Genomic DNA, 24,826 nt, shown 5'->3' on the forward strand with positions numbered 1-24,826 from the left:
TTTAAAGTCATGGATAGGTAATAGAGACTCAATCAACGTGAACAAATTCTTGGGTAGAATCTCATCTGCGGCATAGTAATATTATGTTTAGAATTTCTTTATAAGTTAAAGTTTAAAATTATACATCTAGACAGGAAAAAAAAAAAACGGTTGAAAGAATGGTTATTGTGGTTGAGAATAAAATTAAACAAAAATAGAGAGAACTTCCCCAAACGGATTTCTCGACCAGATCCACACAAAAATAAGTGAGAAATTTTGTGGGGATGGAGATTGAAATTAGTAACAGGAACGGGGACAAAGAAAGCTTCTCGTACTTGCCCGACTCTAACCGATCTTGTAACTTTGACTAATACATTAGCAAATACTGCTTCTAAACTAGTACAGTATAACAGTTTGGTATGGTACAGACACTGCATTGGTTGTTGAGATGATAAGATTTTCTCATGTTCTCTATGACAGTCTTAAGTATAATGCTATACGAGTTCTTCGGCCAACCGAAGTCGGTCGGTGTGACTCGAGCATTGGAAAACAACTCGACAAATGATGTCTGAAGACATAATACTGCTATGGAGCTCAAGTTTATGTTTCTAAACAACAGAACGAAGAACAAAAAGAACACAATTTGTTCTTCCTACAGCATTCTGATTGCACATTATTCAGGAAGAATAAATACACTTTCCACAAACAAACTCCCAAAAGGTTCTTCCAGATTATATACTGATCCATCCCCCATTAGCCCTAAATCATATACAAACACTAACTACAATATAATGTGCTTCCAAGTTAACCATTGGATGAGATACTATCACATTACAGACTAATTTCTGCTATACCATTCCCATACGACAAAGCCAGCTCGAGCTCGGTCTTGTTCGCAGATACTAAGAGCTCTTACCAGCAGAATCTTGGTTCTGACCGTTCAAGCACAACGCCAAATCTAAATTGTTCTTGCCTACATCATGCAGGCTGTTTAGAATCTTGCCCTTTTCCTGCGAAGAGAATGTGTCCGGTTCATCAAGTTCTTGAGAAGGATCTACAACTTTTCTATGATTATGCTAATCTGGAAAACTATGTCATAGTTCATGAGTATGTGAATTGATAAGTTATCCCTAGAGTCTGCCATGGTGGTATGTAAAGAATAGCTTCGATTCTACCAGGTATTCATTGCTCAAGGTTCCCTGAGATCAGAATGAAAAAGAGAAATCTGGTTCTGTAACAAAAAATTCTTCTCTCCTACAATATTTCCATGTAGTTGGTGCCAATCAACCAACCCATGTTTCACCGACCCTTGAATACGAGTTTTTTCTCTCTTTCGGTATATTTGTGAGTATCTGAGCTAGCTTGAGCGCACCACAACTATTCTCATCAGACAACTATTTGACCGTCCATGCGCTCTAACTATTCTCATCAAACAACTATTTGACCGTCCATGCGCTCTAAATATTCTCATCAGACAACTATTTGACCGTCCATGCGCTCTAAGTATTCTCATCAGACAACTATTTGACCGTCCATGCGCTCAACTATTCTCATCAGACAACTATTTGATCGTCCATGCGCTAAGCTATTCTCATCATACTATTTGACCATCCTGCATTTGCCTTGAATATGAGATTTCACCGTTACAAACTCGAGAAGTCAAAAAAGAAACACCTAGTTACATGTTCTTAATTGTTTGTTGATAAACAACATGAGCATGTAACCATTTCAATTAACATAAAAGATTCCTCAACGCCATGTTATACTTGTGCCTGGTCAATTACTATGTGAACTATATCTTCCAATCATGTGTAAGGAATAGTAAATTGTTGAAAAAATCTAGACATCTAATAAGTCAATCCAGCCAAACACTGAACAACAATCAATATCAGAAATCACCAAGAAGGCAGCCATTGACAGAGAGCAAGAACAAGAACAAGAAAACAATAAACAAACCAAGGTGAAATCAGTCAGTTACCTGAGATTCTTCCTTGAAAATCTCATTGACATTTAGCTCTCCCTGAGCCTCATTGCTCACAGTAGCCGTCTTTGCTGCAGACTGATCCATTTCTTTTGTTCTAATTTCATCTTTAACATTTCTCAATTCTGCATTTCTCTGTTCCTCCAGCACAGCAATCTGCACATCACAACCAAAACACAGCTAAATTATTTGCTCGTACTTAAATTCTAATCTAGAAGAACAGGCAACAATGTAAAGAACTTCAAAAAACGAAGAGAATGCTTTACTCAGTAACTAGAAATCAAAATTACTCTTACAAACTAGTTCCGAGAATTGCATCGTTCTTAAAAAATCAACAACATACGAGATTGATTAAGAACTTCAAAAAACCCTCACTTAATTTCCCTCAGAAATCAGCGACACCCCTAGGTCAAAACCAATTCACATTCAACAACCGCAAACGCAATCGCAAACTCACTTAAGAATTCGGATAGTTGTTCAGACTTACAGGAGTGTAACGGAACTTCCGTCTGGGCGGCTCATCGGGCGGCGCGGCGGCTCCGTCATCTTCCGAGGAAGTTGGCGGAGGAATCGGAGTCCAGCGGCAGAGAAGAAGCTTCTGAGCATTGGATTGGGAGTGAGAAGAGGACTGATTAGCAACACCGGAGGAGGAGGAAGAAGCCAAGACCCACTTCTTCTTCCACTTCCGGACGGGGCCGTTGAAGACAGTAGCGGCCGGACCGTAGCGGGAGGAGACTCGGCCCAATCTGGATCCAATTCCCTCCATTGAAATTGAAGCCCCAAAGATTTGTTTCGGCTGTGATCTTCAGCGCTGACACCGTAGTCGCCGCGTCGGTGAATCTTTGTACTCCCAATTAAACTACACAACCACCGCCGAATTGTTAGCTTACTTTTTAATATATATACATATATATATATATATATTTTATTTATTTCACGTGTTACATTAATAACTAAAATTTTAAAAATAAATTCGGAAGTTAATTATTCATTTTTTTTATATATATTAAAATATTTGTCTACGATCTTCTATTATATTTTTATTATAGAATAATATTGAATTTATTAATTTGTTTTATCTTTTTAATAGAAATCGAGTATATATTTAAATTTTTAAAAAAAATGATCGCATTTTAACTTTATTGTATTAGTATAAAAAATTCAACAGTTTTCGTTGATCCAGTCACGAGTAGGTCTTTGATTCATTCTTCGAGATCGTGCATTTTAACCATTTTTACGATCAATTGAGTTAATGTTTTCACCATTCCTCTCACATTCTCACCGTAAATATTTTCTCTCTATCGATTTAGAGTATAAAGTTCTTCCTAAGGTGATTTCGGCCATTGAAGCTTTGTGGATCGTCATTCTTTTCTGTTAGGTTTCAGTCAATGCAGTGTGATACACGATGTTGTTTAACCGTCAGTGAGCTTCTTCTGTCACCTTATTTAATCTGTTCTTTTGCGGTGAAGCAGCTTCGTTTCTCTCCGATCCCATTGTCTTGCTAGTGGTTGATAAACTACGATTGTAATTTTGTTTAGGAAGTCCTCGTAGAAGAAAATATATTTGATTCTTAGAACACTCTCTCGGATTGGTTGTGATTTGTCGGTAAACGGGGCTTGGTTCTCTATGATTTTTCCTTTAAAATTCACCATGTTGCCATGCCTTTAGGGTTTCAAGGAAGTCGTTGTCGTCGAGTGCCAGTGGAAGAAGATGGTCGTTGTAGCTCAACCACTGAAAGCTCCACCTCAAAGAAGGAGAAACATAAGCCTCGAGTGACACATGAAGAATAAGCAGGCAAAGGTCAATGTTGTTGTCCATCATCCAATACTCGGCTCAAATCCTAAAGACCACACACTAAACAGGAGTGCGTTTGGCTCATTTTGAAGGTTGAACTACGGTTTGTCAATTATTTTAGTGAATTCCGCTATTTGAAATAAGAATACGATTACATCTGTACACGACTAGCCATTAAGTCGACACTGATCTCAATCTAATACATAATATGAACGTTATAATACTCTCGAAACAACCCTAATCTTCCTCTACTTGAAACAGGCCTTACTTGTCAGCCCCCGACACCGATCTCAATCGAACGTACATCCATAAATACACAACTACTTTGGTTTTATAAAGTCTTTCGATTGCATACAAAGAGAGACGTTTGAGATTTATGAACATACAAATAAGCCTTAAACTAAGAGAAGGGTTACACTGCACACTTAGCTTCTTTTTACAATGTTTCTTTTCGGGATTCCAAGAAGCCAAGATGAACAATACACAGTCAGTAAAATGACTCAAAACAACACACTAACAAAGTTATAATGAGAGAAAATGGTGAAGAAACCATAATTTTTGTGTTTTTTTTTATGCAAGGGAAAGCGATGCCACAATATGAAAGAATTGAAGCTTCTCGAGAAGGTCTTTAGCATGATTTGTAGCTCTACGTTCGACTCGAGAGAAGAGTTCATCCCCGAGTCGATCACCAATATGGGCGTCAACAAGAACACCAGAGACACTTCGACAACTGTTGGCTAAAGCTCGACCAACCTCTGCAGCATCGTCGGGCTGGTTCACTACTAATGGACTACCTCCTTTGAAAACTTCAAGCTTGTTTATGGAAAACGAACCATCTGCTTCTACTACTTCCTTAAAGTCTTGCAAGCTCGGTGCGTACACAGGAATGTTGAAACTATCACGTTTTTCGTTGCTTATTAGTCCCTGAATACCAAAATTAATTAAATTATATTTAAATTAAAAAGAGCAAAATGTGGATAATGCATGCAATTCCATGAAACAATAATAACACAATATTGTCGGGGAACACAATCATTCTCCTTCCGACAAGTGGACGGATGGATGGAGTTGTCGGAGGGGACATCAGACGAGTAGAAATGATGGGGTTTAATCATGACCGATAGATGTTCATCATAAAAGTATTAAAAAAAAAGGGGTTCAGTGAGACCGGCAGCACTGAATCATTATCTCTTGAAATAAAGTGATTTTTGCTTTTTGGTCTGGTAAAGGAGAGATATAAAACAGGTGGTGGGGGAATTATTCAGCTGCATTTTTACGTAAGATAGTTCCGTATGAAACAAAAATATCAACGGCTGTGATTATTTTGTCGGGATTTCTTTTTGGCCCCTACCACAAATTTTAATTTAGTCCTTATAATTTAGATATATATTAAATTCCATCCATATAATTTCAATAATTGCAATTTGGTACCTCTTGGACGAGATCATCCCAAGCATCTTGAAAGTGGGTCCCAAAGAGGAGGCCGGCCCCACCTTGGTCGGTGGGGTCCAGTGAGGTACGACCCAAGCAGACAAGGAACATGGACCCACTCCTCTTCAGCTCCTGGGCCCTGGCTTGGAGGAATCCGGCAAGGTCCGTCTGAAACTGCTTCCGGTATGCGGCCGCCGCCGCCTCATTTGCGCCGTGGATGAACACCCTCCCTCTGTTGTACGCCGTCGATCTCGCATCTACCACGCTCTCCGGTACCTGTGGTGTCGGTGGGACCCACATGTTCCAATCAAATTAAAATATATTCGATTTTAATTTCTAAATATTTATTATATAGTTTTAAATGTTTTTTTTTTCCTTTTGGGTTAAAAGCTGATTTTATTTTTTTTTATTAAATAATTAAAAATTTGAAAAATTTTGAATAAAAATTAAATTTCACCAAAAATAAAAAAATAAAAAATTTCAATTTTTTAATGCCATGCAAATACCAAAAATAAATAATAATAATAATAATATTTAAACGAAAATTATGGAACTTAAAAAGCACGCAAATATTATGAAAAACCTGAGAGAGCCAATGCAACGAAAAGGCGGAGTGAAACACGTCGATGGACCTTGCCGGAAACAGACGGCGGTAGAAGGAGCCAGGAACGCCGGCGGCAAAGTAGGAACGGTGGTTGTCAGCTGCCAGGCACTCCTCCATGCTGCTGCCGTAGGAGGCTAACGGCGGGAGTAGCTGGAAGAGGGTATTGAAGTCATTTCCAGGGAGATCGGAGAAAAACGCTGTGAATTCCGGCGGGTCGACGGCCAAAGCCTCGAACCGCTTTATAATATGCTTGATGATTACGTCCACAATGTAAATGGTGTTACTACCACAGCTGCAGCCGAGATCGACCACCACGAACGGAACATCCATCGAGCTCAAATGAACTCCGTCCAATGTTTCCTTAAGAAGATGAAGCATCGATCTAGCATGTTGAGCCTGTTACAAACCCAGATGCAAATTATAACGACCATATGTTTTCAGTAACTCAACTCGAGCTAAAAACCCAGAACAACCAAATTAAGTTGGATTATTAATTTTATATTACGAACCCATGTGCAAATTATAACGACCATATATTTTTAGTAACTCAACTCGAGCTAAAAACCCAGAACAGTCAAATTAAGTCGGGTTATTAATTTTATATTACAAACCCAGTTGAGAATCGCTAATATAGAGTTATAATAATTGAGAACGAACGTTTATATGTTTTGATGAAAACAAACTTAACTAGTAACTAAACTCGAGCTAAAAAAAGGTCTGTACCTGAGCTTGAGAATTGTCGGCATAGCTTCCTTCGCCTTTGCCGCCTTTCATGCTCAACATTCGCTCGAGTTTCATGTTCGAAACGACCACGTTATCGCCCTTGGGAGCCATGGGAAGGGCTTAAGCTTGATCTCTAAGCTTGGAGGGAAGGGGGGCTTGAGTTATGAGTAAGTGGTTGGCTTAAGAGAGTTGGATATTTATAAAGAACAAAAGGGCTAAAAAAAATAAATAAATTATAGTAATAAAAAAAAATTAAAAAAAAAAAAAAAAGGGNCACATGCATAAAAGAAAAAAGTCCTAGATTTCCGCCGGATTTTGTTATTAACCGTAAACTCAATAGGATTAGGGAGTAATTTAATATTTTATTATTTTAAAGTATAGAATCAAAATATCACAAAGATTAGGGACTAGAAACATAATTATTATGCAAATAAAATTTAATTATATTAAAAAGTTACTAATAATAGAAATGGGTATGATGACGTGTAATATAAAATTAATAAATTAATTACTAATTACACACTGATTAATATGTACATACTCAAGAACAGTCATTAATTACAAATCATCTTCACTAATTTTGATTAGTTTACATAAATCATTGTGTTAATTGGGGGTTAAACAAATTAAAGTGGTTTATCCCGACATTTAACAGAAATTCTATAATAATAGGTGTACAAATGATTAATATATATATATATTTATTTATTTAGTAATATTACCCTATTAATTTAATTGTGTTTTATTTAAATAGAGAGAAAATTGAAAAACTTTGTTTTTATTTTGACAAATTAATATGAAATATTAGGGTTTTATTATTATTTTTTTATTTTATGAAAATCTAAAAGGAATTGATGTCTACTGATCTGTTAGGATGCCTCAGCTCCATACATCACTGCATTTACACCTGACACCTATTGTGATAATAAATGGTTCATCTCGTCGTGACCTTCCCTTGAATTCTTAAAACTTCTGTCACTCCATCCCTGTAGGGGCATAGAATCTCAAGTTGTCTCGGCTGTACTACTGGAGGCTCTGGAGAAGTCGAAATAGGAGAGCACTTATCTTGGGGTGGGCTTACTAATTAGATGCTTTTAGCAACCATCTACTCTGCACTTGGCTACCGAGCGTTTACCGTGGGCACGATAACTAGTACACCAAATGGATGAAACCCTAAATTCAATTTTTTGTTCCTTTGTAATCAAACGGGAATGTCAGGATTATAGATTCTACCCATCGTTGTCTCGGCTGTGCTACCGGAGGCTTTGGGGAAGTCGGAATAGGAGAGCACTCATCTTGGGGTGGGCTTACTACTTAGATGCTTTCAGCAGTTATCCGCTCCGCACTTGGCTACCCAGCGTTTACCGTGGGCACGATAACTGGTACACCAAATGGATGAAACCCTAAATTCAATTTTTTGTTCCTTTGTAATCAAACGGGAATGTCACAATTATAGATTCTGAATCTAGTTTCCAAATCCTAATCTAAATCGAGATTTGAAATTCTAATATTTCACACCTACTTTTGTTACTAAGTGTAACAACTCAAGCCCACTGCTAGCAAATATTGTCCACTTTGGTCCGTTATTGTAACGGCCTAAGTCTACCGCTAGCCGATATTGTTCTCTTTGGACTTTCCCGGGCTTCCTCTCAAGGCTTTAAAACGCGTCTAGGAAAAGTTTTTCACACTTTTATAAAGGGTGTTTTATTCTCCTCCCAACCAACATGAGACATCACAGTTATGTATTATCGTCAGCCTCACGATTTTAAAACGCATCTATTAGGGAGAGGTTTCCACACCCTTATAAAGAACGTTCTGTTCTCCTTTCCAAATAACGTAGGATCTCACGCTAAGATTGAATACTCTAACGATACTCGAAAAATAAATCGAAAGAAAAAAAAATAATAATAAAGAAAAAGGTAAAAATAAAACAAGGCAATATAATTACAATCTAAATAGGGAAACAATAGAGTACTTGTGTTTGTCTTGTTGTTAAATACATAGAATCATAAAGCTTGGCATGCAATATGGTTGACAACATTATGATAGGCAATGAATCAAATTTTTAATTAATTAATTAATTAATTTTCTCCTTTTACACCACAATTAAATTATTAATCAATAATTATAGACTTATTATAATGTATCAATTACGTAATTAACATCATAATTAACGAACAAATTAGATAACAAACAATTATGTATGTTCCTTAAAAGGTAACTGTATGATGTTGTCTATTTAGCGTTGTCTATCTTAGGTTGTCTATAAACGTATCACTAAAGATGTGGGACAAGAATCCGCCCGAACAAAATGAAGAATGAGAAGGAAGTGGAGAGAAATTTTTATCTGTTAACTAACTTGGTCGGGCATGAAATTATATTCCCCATCTCCAACTTCGACCCCGACAAATCTCCGAATATATATATATATATATATATATATATAATAAACATATACATACATTCATGTATATATATTTATTTAGTAAATAAATAAATATTTCTATACTATAATATTAAAATTTAAATTTTTAGAAATTAATATGGTTCCCATTATATATATATAATAAACATATACATACATGTATATATATTTATTTAGTAAATAAATAAATATTTCTATTACTCTAATATTAAAATTTAAATTTTTAAAAATAAATAGGATTTCGTTATATATATATAATAAACATATACATACATGTATATATATTATTTAGTAAATAAATAAATATTTCTATACTATAATATTAAAATTTAAATTTTTAGAAATTAATATGGTTCCCGTTATATATATAATAAACGTATACATACATGTATATATATTTATTTAGTAAATAAATAAATATTTCTATTACTCTAATATTAAAATTTAAATTTTTAGAAATTAATATGGTTCTCGTTTTATTAGATGTTTTACATTTTTTTAATAAAAATTATATTGAAAAATTGAAATTATACATTAAAAAAATCTTTAAATGAATATATTTTCTTTAAAAAATTATATTAAAAATGTAAAAATTTTCCGATAGGGATTCGATCATCGTCCCAATCCTTTAAAAAATAAATGAAAATTTTCGAGAGATGGGAATTGAAATAAGAGGTAGGAACGGGGATGCGAAAAGAGCTTCCCCGTCTCCGCCCGTCCTATGAACATCCATATTAACATTATATGTGTTACAAAATTAAATTTATATTCTAAACCAATCTGAACGTAACAAAATTTTATAATTATTAATTAGGGTTGTAGGCTTTGTTTGTTGACTAACTTTGGTACCGAAAATCAAACCCTACAAAAGCTAGGGCTAGCGCCACGTTTTTCGTAATTAAAAGTAACATGACTCGATTTTTTTCCCTTAAATCATACATCAAATCAACTCATTAAATTTTATTTAATAATCGTTCTTTAAAATAAGACGAAATTATCACCATCGATTTTATATCCATTGAATTCTTACAAAATTTGTTTTGTATAGTTATATGATCTGAACCTAAAATCTAAATTACGTTGAGTTTACGGTACGAACGTTGATTTGATATCAAAATCCAAATTAATTAATATTTTTATATAATAAAATAAAGTATATATATATATATATATTTAATTTTTTTTTGAAACATCATCATTCCCTTTGAAAATAAAACATTTTGATTTGATATCAAATTTCAATTGTCCACTTAGACATATACTAAGTACTAAATTATTGAATATTGACGTTATTTTTCAATCCACGTAATCTCTTGCAACGACGTGACGTGCCAAGCTTATCGACCGATTGAAGTCATAATTTTGATTTTGATTAGAGACGTTCATTTAACGGCTTCATAGGGATCTGCCTCGAACAAGGTGGGAAATACCCATTGAAACGAAGAATGTGGGAGGGAGCGATAAGAGATTTCTATTCGTTAGCTAAACAAAGTCGGGGAAGGAAATTACATTCCCTATCCTTGGACCCACCCTAATCCTCACCGACCCCTTTAGAAATTATGTTATTATATTTTTTCCTTATAAAATATTATTGAATTTATTAAGATGTTTTACCTTTTTTAAATAAAAATGAAAATTATCGTGTATATATATATATATATAAATAAAGAAAGAGGGAAAAAATTGTTTAGAGAAATTCGATCCAATAAAATTTATCTTTAAACTTTTTGCATAATTTAAAAAATACTTTTAATTTTTTAAAAAATTAAAAAAAATCTTTATCACGAGTACAACGTTTCAAAAATACTCATGAACTTTGAAGGTAACATTAAAAAAAATTTAGATAATCGATGATGTGTCCATAGACAGTTTTCGTCCATATATTGACAGTAAAAAAAAATTTAATTTTTTTTATAAAGTCCGAAGTGTTAATGCTACTTTTTAAAAAGTATTTTTTAAACACAGTACTGAAAAATATTTTTAAATTATTAAAAAAAAAATTTCGAAAGGGTTAATGAAATTTTTGAAAATTTAAATATATTTTTGAAAGGGTATTAAAAATTTAAAGCTATTTTAAAAATAAAGTATTATGAGGTTTCATATAATTTAAGATTTTTTTTTTATATTATTAAAAAATTTGAAAATTTAATTAAAATAAAAAAAATAAAATAAAATAGAAGTGAGGATGTTGGAGGTCGTGTAGTCAAATTCGGTTAAAATTGCACGCTATCCAACCAAAAAGAAAACAAAAAAATGGTCCTCTCTTTCTCTCTCTAGAAGTCATCGCCGCCGTGATGGTCGCCGGAGCACGACATACAAGGTGGTTGTTGCCCCTTTTGCCTTCTCTCTCCTAACTTTTAACTACCAAATTAACTAACCCTATTACCATCTATGATCATTATAAGAATGATTGAACCAATATGTTTTTAATTTAATTTTTAAATTCTCGTTCTTTGTTAAGATTAAGATTATCTTAATAGTCGCTTAAAACATGTTTTGTCTTATAAGTCACATTATTCTATTTTTTTCATTCGAGCCCACCTCTAGCAGATATTTGTCCGTTTTGATTCGTTACGTAGCATCGTCAACTTCACAGTTTTAAAACATGTTTGTGAGGGAGAGGTTTCCACATCTTTATAAGGAATATTTCGTTTTCCTCTCTAATCAGGTGGCCCAACATTCTCGCTGGCATACTGTTCAGTGTCTGGCTCAGATTCCATTTGTAACATTTCAAGCCCATCGTCTAGTGTCTGACCCTGATACCATTTATAACAGCTCAAGCCAACTACTAACAAATATTGTTCGTTTTAGCTCCTTACATATCGACGTAAGCCTCACGATTTTAAAACGCAGTTTTAGGGAGAGGTTTCCAAACTGTTATAAGGAATGTTTTGTTTCCGTCTTCAACCAATGTGGGATCTCACAGCATAATTATATCGTAAACAAAAATATATATTTTAAAATTAACAATAAATTTCAGTTGGTTCGGTTCAATACAATCTATTATTACTAAAACTCATGAATCAACTCAAGACATAAAATTTTAATTTATTTGACGTCAACCCAACTCAAAACTCAACGCAACAGTACTGTTGATCGAGTTTTTCGGATCATCGAATTTTCGAATACCCCGACCGAAACTTTTTAGTGTCGGATTTGTAAAAAAGCTCATCACCCATGCAAAACTACGTACCCTTATCTACCAGGTGGCAGACAAAAAGGGAGGCAAAAATGGTGGAATGGTCAAAAAAGAAAGAAAAAAGATGCAAATGTTGTTCAAATCTCTGCAACCCTTGCAGATTTTCAGAGCCGAACAGAAGGGGTTCATACGGCCAAATGAGTGGTTGTTTTCAGGTGGGTTTGCCGGCCGGCCTGCCGGAGACTGAACGGTGTCGCCTTTTAGGGCCTTTTTTAAAAGCAATGAAGGGACAAAACTGTTACCTTTCTCTTACACACTTCAAACTAAACCCTAAAATGTTTCACATTCATCGTTATATTTTAGTTTCACGTCCGATTGTTCTATTTTATTCCTACGTCCCATCAAAGAAAATGACGTCTTTTCTTCTAGAGAATAAGAGAGCTTGAGCCGAGGAGACCTGAAAAGGTAACCTGATTGAGAGTTAGAAGGTCTAGAGCCTTGTTGAAAATGGGGTTTGTCCGATTGTTCTATTTTATTCCTACGTCCCATCAAAGAAAATGACGTCTTTTCTTCTAGAGAATAAGAGAGCTTGAACCGAGGAGACCTGAAAAGGTAACCCGATTGAGAGTTAGAAGGTCTAGAGCCTTGTTGAAAATGGGGTTTGTCCGATTGTTCTATTTTATTCCTACGTCCCATCAAAGAAAATGATGTCTTTCCTTCTAGAGAATAAGAGAGCTTGAACCGAGGAGACCTGAAAAGGTAACCCGATTGAGAGTTAGAAGGTCTAGAGCCTTGTTGAAAATGGGGTTTGCTCGTATTGGACATGTGAATCGAATGAGAATTTTTGTTTATTTAGGATCTCGACCAAATGGAATGAGAATTTTTGTTCTTGTAGAGGTGGGAATTTGAAGCCATCAAAATTTCAAGCTATTTGAAGAGAAGAAGAGCCATAATCAAGTTCTAGTTGAAAAGACGTCGGAATTCATTAATGAAATGAATGGTTAACTACCCTAGTTTTCTATCAACCTACGGTCGCTACCACATGCATGACGTAATACCTTGTACAGAAATATCCTTTTAAAACGTGTTCATAAAACAATGTCATGAACTTACCTCTTTAAAAAGAGGTCTTCAAAACCGTACTAAAGGAATAAGAAATTAAAACTACACATAAGTAAAAATAAAACAACTTATATTGGCCGATCGTCTACGAAATTAAATATAATTATCATATGTATGTTTCATAGTCTTTAAACTAGCAATGTCCCTGACAGCCGTGCATGAGTGTCTTGCCTTTACCTAGACATAGTCAACATCATTGATGCATAAATTCTACATTCTAATATCAACATTCCCCATTCAATTTCTAGTTGTAGGGACGTGAACGATGGAAAGGGGCACGAGCTTCTTTGACCTAATTACATATGCATGGGTCGGGTTGGGTCGAGGCAGGTCTATAGTTTTATTACGTGTTTACAAATAAATGGGTTTCCTCTTTCAACTTTCTTCTGCTTCTAACTATTCACATGAACGAGAAAATTTACACGTAAGTAGCCGTGTATGACGGTCACATCGATGCTTTTAGCTGCCTAAACCCTTCACTTAAGGCAACATCGCTGCACATGATGATCCTTGAAGAATTGAAAGCCATTTCGACGTCCTCGAGGGCTAATCCATGAAAACTTGGCAACGGGACTCCTTTTAAGAGATACAGGTCGACAAACGGTACCACGACTGTTTTGATCAACCCCACAAGGGTCCTCTGCAAAATTTTGAAACATATGATCTTCGAGTTCAATGGATTCTCGTTCACAACTTTTACATCGTAATTTAGCGTTGAAATATTTTGAATATAAAGCGATCATACCTCAATTAGATAAAGATGAATACGACCAATCTTGCTCCATTTCAAAGACAATGAAAGATCTTCCAAGGTTACATGACCAACCAAATTCTTCTCCAAGATTACTGGAGAAAAAGAGGCAGTAACTTCCTGTTTGAATCAGAACCAAACAGGTTGGTTGCATTTAAGAAATTCAATCAAATGAAATCACAAACTTTTCGAGATTACGTAATAAAGTTCGCATGAGCTTACCAACGAAATGCAAGCAACCGGTATAACTTCATCATTGTTTACAACCTCGATAATCATGTCGACGTAAATCGAGGCAGCGATATCTTGGTCTCGCAGTCTCAAGGAAGGTGGAGAGGAGGCGGAGATATTCAGGACAATATCGTCATCTGGATACTGCCTGTAGAGTAGAGGAATAATCCATTTCCATGCTGCAGTGTTCAAAAGGTGCTGGTCGGGAATTTTGTCCACGATCCAGTGCATATAATTCTCCTGGCCACATAATAACTGTTAAGTTAAGCAGTTCCTTGATCCGAATGGATCTATAAAAGGGTGCAGGGTGCATTCATGTGAGATCCCACATCGGTTGGGGGAGGAGGACAAAACATTCTTTATAAGGGTGTGGAAACCTCTCCCCAGCAGACGCATTTTAAAAACCTTGAGGGAAAGCCTAAATGGGAAAGTCCAAAGAAGACAATACCGACTAATGGTGTACCTGGGCTGTTACAAATGGTATCAGAGCCAAACACCGGGCAATGTGCCAGCAAAAAGGTTGTTCTCCAAAGGGGGTAGACATGAGGCGGTGTGCCAGTAAGGACGCTAGGCCACAAAGGGGGTGGATTTGGTGGGGTCCCACACGATTGGAGAAAGGAACGAGTGCCAGCGAGGACGCTGGGCCCTGAAAAGGGGTGGATTGTGAGATCCCAAATCGATTGGGGAGGAGAACGAAACACCCTTTATAAGAGTGTGGAAACTTCTCCTTAGCAGACGCGTTTTAAAAACCTCGAGGGAAAGCCCAAAGAGGACAATATCTGCTAGCGGTGGGCCTGGACCGTTACAATAACCATTAGATTGTTCATGGGAGTGTTCATCAATGAGAACTTACTTCAAAGATAACTTGTGATGCAGAGTTGAGGACACTTTCATGTAGAGAGATCTCAAGCATCTTAGCTGAAGCATTGCAGACAGAACCTTCAGTTTCATTACGGAGATACTGCAAGAAAAGGGGAACACTTTAGCCAAAGAAACGGTAAAGAAAAATTGGAGTCTTCGTGTATAAGAACTTACTATAAAGGGAACACGAGAAGCTGAGTCGAGAATATTTTCACGTCGAGATATTCCATTGCTGGAATCTTCGGTATCGCCTCGGTTATAGCTAGAAACTATTGTCTTCTTAGAAGGGCTGAATAAACCATCAATTTTGAATTCAATGGAAGAAGAGGACAACACAGGGCTCCCCACAAAAGTGACGTTTAGAACCGCAACATGAGCTAGCGAGATTTCTCGTGGAAGTGACCCCAACGACGAGTCGAGCTTTACTACCCCTTCTCCAATTTTTTTGGAAATATTATCTTCAACTGTTGACTCTATTTTCCCTTCAAAAGCATCAACCAACCTGAACAAAAAAATATAGGCCACAACTGGTTTAATATCTAACCATGCACACAAAGCAAGCAAAGATTAGCATCAATATATCGACCCGTAACGAAACCATATCATCTCCAGCAAGCCAAACGAACTAAAGCGAAACGAAGATTGGTTTGGTACATTCGAAACTTTTGATTCAATTGTTCAACGCGTTAAATTTGAAGAGAATATTTGAATCTAAGAGATCAGTTTCAATTCAAAAGGGTCAGGAGCAGGCAAACCCCAGAATAGTTATCGGTTGCGTACCCTTGGTAAAGCCAAGATGCGCCACCGTGCACGTGTATGGAGATATGTTCGACATTGCATCCGCATTCTGAAAGAGACAGCCCAAGAGTTCCGTTTCGTTGATTTAAACCCAGAGTTAGGCCTATATTCATACCATCAACCTATAAGTCAAAGCCCCTCATTAAGGATTCAGTAACAATGAAAAGACATTGCAAGAGCTATATGTTACAAGCTACTTCAAGTTGAAATGCCAAGCAATCAACAATTAGCAGAGCCATCTCTTTCACATTGTCTGATGTTATTTCTTTTTCTGGTGACAAGGTTTGGGGTGTTTGGAGATACCCAATTCAAGGTCCAGTAGGTAAGTAAATGATTTAAAATCTCTCTCGAAGGAAGCCTTAGCGTCGGGAAGACCTCTGTAAAGTTAAACGAGCATAAGCTATGAACATAATGCAAGGAGTTCGACCCTCGATACTCAGAGATAGCTACAAAAACAAAAAAAAAAAACAGATTTCTTTCCAAGTTAATACTGCATTTAAAGTTTATAGGAGAGCTACAACACTCGATCTTGATGAACTGAAGTATTTGAATAATTGCCCTCCAATTCATTGTTCAGCTGGAGAGTAGGTAATGTTAGAAACCACGACTCTCCACAATAGTATGATATTGTCTACTTTGAGCATAAGCTCTCATGGCTTGGTTTTCCCAAAAGACCTCGTACCAATGGAGGCGTATTCCTTGCTTGTAAACCGATGATCATCCCCTTAATTAGTCAATGTGGGACTCCCTTCCAACAATATTCAACAATCCTTCTAAGAATGTTTGATTAATCCACCACACCTAAATGGTGTGAAAGTTATCTTATTTATAATCAAATAAATTACAAGGATATGAAAATAGTAATAAATAGAAATAACAATATACCTGGGGTAATAAGACAAATATTAAATATTTGTCTTATAATAAAATATCAAATATAATATATATGGTAAACTATAATTTATTACTAAATATCCTTAACACCTTCCCTCGAACAAAGTACCCATAGAGCCTCTCTTGAGGCCTATGGAGCCCTCGAACAACAAAGCTTCTACAAGGGTGAGTACAAACAACTTGGCGAGAATGAGGTCGTATAAAGTCTTCAGACTCAGGTGAAAAATGAAGATTGGTACTTTAATAATGATGCGCTGTTGTATCCTATAAAATCACTCACATTCGGTGCAGATATCTACCTTGATAACCTATGTTTAATTTGCCACCTCACCTCAAATATCTATATTAAGATGGTGTCAATAAAAGACACTAATTCAACCAAGAATCAGCTTAGGTTTACGTAAGAGCTCAAGCCCACCGCTAGCAGATATTGTCTTCTTTGGGCTCTCTCTTTCGGGTTTCCCCTCAAAGTTTTTAAAACATGTCTGCTACGGAGAAATTTCCACACTCTTATAAAGAATGTTTCGTTCTCCTCCCCAACTGATGTGGGATCTCACAATCCCCCTCCCTCCTTCAGGGCCCAGCGTCCTCGCTGTCACTCGTTCCCTTCTCCAATCGATGTGGGACTCCCCAATCCACCCCCCTTTGAGGCTCAACCTCCTCGCTGGCACATTGCCAAGTGTCTGACTTTGATACCATTTGTAACAGCCTAAGCTCACCACTAGCAAATATTGTCCTCTTTGAGATTTCCCTTTCGGTCTTTCCTTCAAGGTTTTTAAAATGCGTCTACTAGGGAGAGGTTTCCACACCCTTATAAAGAATACTTCGTTCTCCTTCCCAACCGATGTGGGATCTCACAGTTTAGGTACCACACTCGTGCCCCGACCTCGCACTTGAGAATATAGTTTCTCAATTGCATCATTCTTTCTTTATGTTTCCTATACAATCCAATGCTCACAATAGTTACGGAACCAAACACGATTAACGTAATAACAAACGATTCAGAGCCATATTGGTTGTGACCCTACAGATCTACTATGTCTATCACAGTTGATTAAGAAGTAGAATTGGACTATATTCTAAATATGCAGGTTGTCATCTGATTGATGGAAGTACAAGATTCACCTAAACAGATAAACCAGAGGCTATGAACTCTAGTTGTAACTATCTCCAAACAATTCAAGCCAGAACTATCTCATAAGCATCTAATCAGGTTTTGTTCATATTTGTGAACATCAATACTTCAAAATTTCAGTTCAAATGATCAGACAAATCAAATAACATTACCGAGTAGCTGAATTACCTGAACAGAGGCGTCTCCTTTATCAGAAATTTCGAACAACCAAGTGTTGTACGTATATTGCCATTTCATACTCATATTAGCAGTGGCTTTCGTGACAACTATGTTGACACCCGTCTCACCGATCCGAATATCCGACGATTCGACCTCGATGCTGCCAATGATTATATCGGAAAGACCCATATGAACTTTGCCGATAAGAGCAATATTGACAGTCTTCTCAATATTGGGCAAACGAAGGGGAATGATGGAGGAAATTGCCTTGTCTATCAAGAAATCCTTGATGAAGTTAAGACCCTTTTGAGATACGACCATCGAAATGAAACCCTCATCGCTGGAATTGATATGGGAAGAGGCAGAAGCTAATAGAAGCGAAAACACGACGAACTTCAAAACGGAACCCATATCAGAGAAAAGCGAAGAAGATTATTCCCTCCGATTTTGAGTGAGTTGCGGAAATTCGAAGTGACCCAGATGAGGAATTCTGCCAAGGAACACAAATTTGAAGAAATCAGAGGAGAATTGAGTGGGAGAGTTTAATATTTGAAAAGGGTTTCCCGAAATTTAACTCGTTTGTGCACAAAAACTTGAAATGTGCACAAATCATGAAGTGGGGGAGAAGAAGAGTATGATTTAGGCAATCTTGAAATGGAATTGAATGGTTGAATTTGATTGTAATTACAAATCGGATAAACGATCAAACCCACACGTCATGCTAGCAATTAGCAATAGACAAATACTCAACAGTGGGGATGCGTTGGTTGTCAAAGTTCTGTTTTGTTTTGCGAATCTCAAAATGAGTTGTCTTGGTGGTAGCAACAGATCCAGGAATTATTTGTGGGAGTTCTATTGGATAATCTGATTTTCCTATATATTCACGTTGACTCAAAGATATTAATTTTTTTTCTTCCTCATCGATACATATACGAACATATACTTTATATCAGTTGAACTATGTTCATATTGATTCATGAATAATTAAGATAGAAATAGATTATTAGAACTCTCACCAATCTCCAAATGCTGCCAAGAATATAATCCGTGTAATGGATCGATCCATTAGTAATTGAAACAGTTCAAAAAGAAGAGAATGGAAGGTGAAGGCCTAAAAAGAGAGTAATTCTTGAAGAATTTGGAGTCAGACTCACTTTCTTCTTCTATAACTCATCCATTCCATTATAATTCATCAGATATGTCCCCCTCCCAGAGTTACCATGACCAATGTAAAACGTATCCTTATACCCTATGAAATACTTGAGAGCACACCTCCTTCCTTTTGGAAGATGCCATCAGGCATCATCATCCGTCTGGATCTTTGGGTACAAGGACAAGGAATCAGCATTTTACATGACAATTTCTAATAGCTGACCCCCCAAGCATCCGAAATGATCACAGCTTTTGCTCGTTAACGAATCCGTATCCCCTCTATTGTGTTGATGATTCCCACCCAAGGTGTCGTGAGATCGTCGTCACCAAGCAACTGCACAACTTGTCTGTATCCATTGGAACATACACGAAACGATTTCAAAGGAAGTAGTCTGGTGCAGGTTTCTTGACCGGATTTCCTATTGATTCCTGCAGAGTATCAACAATCCAATACGTTGTATGCTAATATCAACATATGCAGCAGGACAATGCTTCTCCAATTTCTATGGAAGTACTAAGTTGTGTAAAGAACAGGCAAAAGAGTTGGCTCTCAGTGTAAATTTTATAACGGTTTTCCACAATAGATTATAGATGGAAAACCACATGATAAAGACAGACCAAGTTGGAAAAAACAGTACAAGTGTTTCATTAACATACAGAGTTATTTAATGATTTATGATTTTTTAGATAACTTATTACAGTATGCCCATATAACCCACCCCATTAATCTATGAAAAAACTAATTCATTAGTTTGGTTTAAGGTTTGGATGCCCATGGTAATTGATGAAAAGTGCATTACAACCGAACGAGACGAGAATAACAGGGTAGGAGAGTACATGGAAAGGTAGTCCTGAACTACTCATACTATAACACGTGATAAACAGCAACTATTTTATATTTGAGTTCGGATTCACAGATATAACAAAAATCTTGACCATACCTGTTCAGCAGCACCGAAGACACGAAACTGTTTATTAAGGTTTTCATCCAGTTGAAGTATAGCAGCTACATTACCACATCTGAAACGAAATAAAGAATGTCAAGAACCATTAGATTAGCACAAAGTTGAGGCAAAGTCTTGAGGATTACGTACCTGTAACAATAATTAGGAGCTGACCAGACTGTAACTATCTGATTATTAAACATCCATTTAAATCCTTCCATTACCAGCTGATGAGCCCGACAAATATAATCGATGTTGTTCGTGTGGTTAAATGAAGTCACTACACTGCCACCAAACAGGAAACCAGCTCCTCGAGGACTCAAACCCCAGCCATCTACAATGTCTTCAGGATCAGACCACAGAAGGTCACACATGGCACCCTCGTGAGGTACTTCTTGTTTCCTATCAATTGTTCTGATCTGAATATTAAAAAACGGTAGTTTGCTGAAACTGAGTTCAATTTATACATGCTTAAGAACAAGTGAGAGAAATGAAGCGTTCTAACCTGATCTAATGTTGTTACGGCTGGAGAGAGACCACCATGGACACTAAATATCTTGTTTTCAATAAGAGCCGAGAGACTGGTGAATGACCAAAGGAAGAAAGAAGGGGGGAACTTGATTAGAATTGCAATTATTAATGTCCAAATTGCCCGATGATTTTACATGCAATTCACCAACTTAATCTCTTATGCATTATATAGAATCATGCCATCAAATTCATCTTCTCATACGCTAAACAGAAGCATGCCTTGGTTTGTTCTCTCCCTCTCTCTGTGATAAATGATTAAAACCAAAATTTACAAACCTTAAGTAATCAAAAACATCAGTACAGTATTTCCAAACATTCACAGAGTCATATTTGCAAAGGCACTCGTCATAAAATCCATAAACCTGTATACAGAAAAAGAATATTAAGAAAACTAAACAAAGCATTTTATCTAGGACAGTAAAGTCCAGAAACTTAACCTGTGTGATTTGACGGCTTTCATGGTTCCCTCTAATAAGAGTTATCCGGTCTGGATATCTAACCTAATAATGAAAAGTCCATTTTGAGATAAATTTAGTTGAGCTAAAAAATAAAATAAATAGGGTGAGCTTTAAGGATAACAACACCATATACATCATACCATGTATTTATCTACAAACTGAAAATTGACATAAACATCTTATGATGTTAATTGTTTGTCTTTTCAGAACTTGTTTTGAACTTTGAAGGCTTTATTTCTCTCTACAGAAGCCATGGTTATGCCATGCTAGGGTTTTCATGCAAAGGGTTACGGTTAAAACCAAGGTTTGTTCCAAAATGGGTTGTGCACAAATTTGAAATTTTGATTAGCTTTCACTGTCTTTTTTGCCTACTTTGGAGGAGTATTCAGTTAAATGGCAATTTATAGATGCCATATGCAAGTTTACTGGTCACCCCTTTGAGTATATGTAAGAAGACATAGACACATTTTCAATATAAGGCTTCTGGCGAGCTGGACAAGTAGGTTCTAAATTCATTGTTTTGTAGCTTAGTTTGAGCTGCCATTACCAAAGAGAGGGTTCAGAAACATTCCTCTTATTATGATGAAAAAAAAAGGTAACAAACTACTGAGAACAGACTCTCAAACATATGCTTTAAATTTCTGAACTTTTCCCTGACTGAGCACTCTCGTAAGCCTAGAAGATCAAGGAAAACAAACACCCAGAAATCTGAAGGTATAATAACATATTCCGAATCAACTTTCATCCTTTGCAGAAACACAACTAAGAGATAACATAAACAAGTGGGGGCCTAATTCTCTATGTTGTTTCTTCTAATGAAAAAATATGACTGCCAACCGATATTTTTCAGGGCCAAAGCCATCCACAGCAATATCGATTATCTTGCAAGAAAAAAAGTTGCAACTCACTCCAGAAGAGACAGGGAATATCATCATCAGTGTTGTTGTTGTTGTTGTTGTTGTTATAGTAAGAAACTTCATGAGTACATTTAATCAAATACAAGTTACAGCTAATGGAAGAAAATAACCATCCATCAGACTCCAATAACTGACAAGTAAAAAATTCTTCCAGTACGAGTAAATAACAGAAACGGGTAATAATGGAAATTCTCAGAGCAAGACGCCAATATAAGCTTGAATCTTGATGCAATCCCAAACTTCCCATACAAACATTTCCCCATTTAGGAAAACTGGGCTATTTCTTAAGGGAGACGCATGGAGTCCTAAGGTTCGAGGAATAACAAAAAAAAATCTGCATTATCTCAAAAGAGAGCTCCAAAATACACTAACATGCTGATCATGAATTGTCAATAATTCTCCTACCTTCTCAAACATAACACACATGTCATGTAAAGGTTGGAAACCCATTTTTGCATCCTCACCGTAGTGTTAGGTCCTCTCATGGCTTTGCTTTGGGCTTCCCCAAAAGGCCTCATACCAATGGAGATGTATTCCTTTACTTGTAAACCCATAATCATTCCCTAATTTAGTCAATGTGGGACTCACTCCCAACACTCCTCCCCTCGAACAAAGTACACTATAAGCCTCCCCTGAGGCTGAGGCTTATGGAGCTCTCGAACGGCCTCCCCTTAATCGCGGCTCAACTCCCTTCTCTGGAGCCCTCGAACAAAGTACACCCTTTGTTCGATATTTGAGGATTCTATTGTCATGACTAAGTTTAGGGCATGACTCTGATACCATGTTATGAATCACGACTCTCCACAATGGTATGATATTGTCCATTTTGAGCATAAGCTCTCATGGTTTTGCTTTGGGCTTCCCCAAAAGGTCTCGTACCAATAGAGATGTATTCCTTTACTTATAAACCCATGATCATTCCCTAAATTAGCCAATGTGGGACTCACTCCCAACAACCTTGAGTTCGGTTTCATAAAGACTTGTTGTGAGAAGAGATATTTTGGGATAAGACAAATACAAGTCTTCTTCACTATAGACTGTTAAGTTGTTTATTCTCAAGCAACTTATTTTCCAGGAATCTCCATCTCTGTCTCCAATTTATTGGGCAAGATAAGTTCGTTGATTATTTATTTGCTTCCTTACAAAATTTAAAGACACCAATTTCCATTAGATATCTCAAAAAAGATGTCCTTGTGTACAACTTAAAGCATTGGTTCAAAATCAAACCAAGTCTTGAAAGCCAATAAAACCAAAACCAAATTTCAATATAAAAAGACTAAAGTTTAACTGTTTAAAATAACTAAACGCACCTTCAGAGCAAGTAATAGTAGAAATGTCTCAACTGAGTATATTCCTCTGTCAACAAAATCGCCAAGAAATAAGTAGTTGCTCTTTGGACAATCGCCTCCTACTTTAAAAAGCTCTATCAAATCATAAAACTGCCCATGGATGTCTCCACATATCTAAATGAAAAGAAAAAATGAAAAAAGGTTAGCAATGAATATCAATCCAAATCTAAAACTCAAACATAGAGGAAATAAACTGTCGGCCTTTCATAAAATAAAAGATTGAACATAAAATCCTTGAGTTCTATATGAAGCAAAAGAAATCCCCTAAATCATTCTCTATTGTTGTTTCCATGGTAACTTTAGAGCATTAACCGTTTCAGTGTTCACAAAATCGTTTGCAAACAACTGCACTCTCTCGTTCATTATACCGATAATTAAGGCCACAATCCGCTAAAATTCCTCAAGACTCTAGTTTTTCCAAACAAGAATGATGTTAAAAAATCAAGACCCGTCAGTTTGCCTGAATTCTGGTTCATTATCGAATAACAGTGACAAGAATCTTAGTTAAAAAGCATGAAACTAAAAAGGAAAAGAAAAAAGAAGCGCAATAGAAAGCATGAGAGGAGGGGAAGAGTAAGAGTTACAGTAACAGGGGCATCAACCCTCTGAACATTGCTCTCTTCGACGAGGATTTCAATGGCCTTTAGACAAAGAGCTTTAACTTCAAACTCCTTGAGCGGCTCGCAATTCTTCAACTGCTCAATTTGGCGGTCTAGGTCAGACATCTCTTCTTCTTCTTCTTCTTCTTGAAGGACTGAATCTCTCTGTATCTCTCTGTATCTCTCTCCCTCTCTCTCCCACGCAGAGCCCCGGAAGGGAAATAATAGTATACTGTGGGTTCCCTTATTTCTTTCTATAAAATATTTTACGCTAAGTACTTGTGCAACTATCCTGACTAGCTATGGCCTAGCGCACAACGTGCATAGTATTTTAGTGTATGCATTCGTGCTAATCATAATGAGGAGTATCTCGAGGTGTGTGATATATAAAATGCATGAGGTCTCTTGGCTTAGCACACACTCACGCTACAGGAAGCCATGGAGGGAAAAGTGCATATCATGGCGTGCATAGTGTCGTAGTGTATGCGTTCATGCTAATCATAATGTGGAGTATGTCGATGTGTGTGACATATAAAATGCATGAGGTCTCTTGGCCTAGCACACACTCACGCTGCAGGAAGCCATGGAGGGAAAAGTGCATATCATGGCGTGCATAGTGTCGTAGTGTATGCGTTCATGCTAATCATAATGTGGAGTATGTCGAGGTGTGTGACATATAAAATGAACGAAGTCTCGTGGCTTCAAATCATGGCATATACTAATGAGGCAAACCATACCTCGTTCTTTTCGTGACATGGCGTTCCTATGAGACATGTATACGTATATTGAACATATCTTTCATGGTTAACATACATGGCTTATTAATGTCAATGTCTCATAGGCATAGAA

The 24,826-nt window shown here is 36.6% G+C and overlaps 4 protein-coding genes across 9 annotated transcripts; all 4 read right to left on the reverse strand.

Moving 5' to 3' along the window:
• Positions 1-533: 533 nt before the first annotated feature.
• LOC111787619 lies at positions 534-2,830 on the reverse strand. The gene is made up of 3 exons (XM_023667636.1): positions 2,448-2,830; positions 1,958-2,116; positions 534-989 (listed from the first exon to the last, which is right to left on the reverse strand). Exons 1-3 carry the CDS (start codon positions 2,724-2,726, stop codon positions 882-884), a joined length of 546 nt encoding a protein of 181 aa, XP_023523404.1. The 5' UTR covers positions 2,727-2,830; the 3' UTR covers positions 534-881.
• A 1,231-nt stretch (positions 2,831-4,061) lies between these two features.
• LOC111788985 (indole-3-acetate O-methyltransferase 1-like) lies at positions 4,062-6,664 on the reverse strand. The gene is made up of 4 exons (XM_023669594.1): positions 6,513-6,664; positions 5,769-6,185; positions 5,186-5,461; positions 4,062-4,678 (listed from the first exon to the last, which is right to left on the reverse strand). The coding sequence occupies exons 1-4, from the start codon at positions 6,621-6,623 to the stop codon at positions 4,325-4,327; spliced, it is 1,158 nt and encodes a 385-aa protein (XP_023525362.1). The 5' UTR covers positions 6,624-6,664; the 3' UTR covers positions 4,062-4,324.
• Positions 6,665-13,282: 6,618 nt separating this feature from the next.
• On the reverse strand, positions 13,283-24,206 carry LOC111788592 (serine/threonine-protein phosphatase PP-X isozyme 2-like). 4 transcript variants are annotated; one of them, XM_023668978.1, is made up of 13 exons: positions 23,981-24,186; positions 23,340-23,492; positions 21,092-21,154; positions 20,931-21,016; positions 20,629-20,704; positions 20,274-20,542; positions 20,121-20,199; positions 15,822-15,961; positions 15,216-15,543; positions 15,034-15,141; positions 14,172-14,420; positions 13,944-14,069; positions 13,283-13,838 (listed from the first exon to the last, which is right to left on the reverse strand). In XM_023668978.1, exons 1-13 carry the CDS (start codon positions 24,101-24,103, stop codon positions 13,644-13,646), a joined length of 1,995 nt encoding a protein of 664 aa, XP_023524746.1. In that variant the 5' UTR covers positions 24,104-24,186; the 3' UTR covers positions 13,283-13,643. The 4 variants fall into 4 exon arrangements, with proteins under 4 accessions (XP_023524746.1, XP_023524745.1, XP_023524744.1 ...); XM_023668977.1 differs by having other exon boundaries at positions 14,172-14,417; positions 23,963-24,186; XM_023668976.1 differs by having other exon boundaries at positions 23,963-24,185.
• Positions 16,180-18,958, reverse strand: LOC111788593 (putative BPI/LBP family protein At3g20270). 3 transcript variants are annotated; one of them, XM_023668981.1, is made up of 2 exons: positions 18,037-18,958; positions 16,180-16,216 (listed from the first exon to the last, which is right to left on the reverse strand). In XM_023668981.1, exons 1-2 carry the CDS (start codon positions 18,436-18,438, stop codon positions 16,199-16,201), a joined length of 420 nt encoding a protein of 139 aa, XP_023524749.1. In that variant the 5' UTR covers positions 18,439-18,958; the 3' UTR covers positions 16,180-16,198. The 3 variants fall into 3 exon arrangements, with proteins under 3 accessions (XP_023524749.1, XP_023524748.1, XP_023524751.1); XM_023668980.1 differs by lacking the exon at positions 16,180-16,216 and adding an exon at positions 16,554-16,640 and having other exon boundaries at positions 18,037-18,685; XM_023668983.1 differs by lacking the exon at positions 16,180-16,216 and adding an exon at positions 17,546-17,671 and having other exon boundaries at positions 18,037-18,955.
• Positions 24,207-24,826: the final 620 nt, after the last annotated feature.

This window comes from Cucurbita pepo, chromosome LG02 (genome assembly GCF_002806865.2).
Source record: "Cucurbita pepo subsp. pepo cultivar mu-cu-16 chromosome LG02, ASM280686v2, whole genome shotgun sequence".
NCBI classification, from domain to species: domain Eukaryota; kingdom Viridiplantae; phylum Streptophyta; class Magnoliopsida; order Cucurbitales; family Cucurbitaceae; genus Cucurbita; species Cucurbita pepo.

Coding starts and splice junctions, on each gene's coding strand:
- LOC111787619 (XM_023667636.1), bottom strand. CDS start 2,726: ATGGAGGGAATTGGATCCAGATTGGGCCGAGTCTCCTCCCGCTACGGT. Junction 2,117..2,447: donor GGAAGTTCCGTTACACTCCT/GTAAGTCTGAAC, acceptor TGTGATGTGCAG/ATTGCTGTGCTGGAGGAACA. Junction 990..1,957: donor TTTTCAAGGAAGAATCTCAG/GTAACTGACTGA, acceptor TTCTCTTCGCAG/GAAAAGGGCAAGATTCTAAA.
- LOC111788593 (XM_023668980.1), bottom strand. CDS start 18,438: ATGGGTTCCGTTTTGAAGTTCGTCGTGTTTTCGCTTCTATTAGCTTCT. Junction 16,641..18,036: donor AAGGAGACGCCTCTGTTCAG/GTAATTCAGCTA, acceptor CACACCATTTAG/GTGTGGTGGATTAATCAAAC.
- LOC111788592 (XM_023668976.1), bottom strand. CDS start 24,103: ATGTCTGACCTAGACCGCCAAATTGAGCAGTTGAAGAATTGCGAGCCG. Junction 21,155..23,339: donor TACTATTACTTGCTCTGAAG/GTGCGTTTAGTT, acceptor TTTCATTATTAG/GTTAGATATCCAGACCGGAT. Junction 20,705..20,930: donor GATGTTTTTGATTACTTAAG/GTTTGTAAATTT, acceptor GTCATTCACCAG/TCTCTCGGCTCTTATTGAAA.
- LOC111788985 (XM_023669594.1), bottom strand. CDS start 6,623: ATGGCTCCCAAGGGCGATAACGTGGTCGTTTCGAACATGAAACTCGAG. Junction 6,186..6,512: donor CCGACAATTCTCAAGCTCAG/GTACAGACCTTT, acceptor GGTTTGTAACAG/GCTCAACATGCTAGATCGAT. Junction 5,462..5,768: donor CGTTGCATTGGCTCTCTCAG/GTTTTTCATAAT, acceptor CCGACACCACAG/GTACCGGAGAGCGTGGTAGA.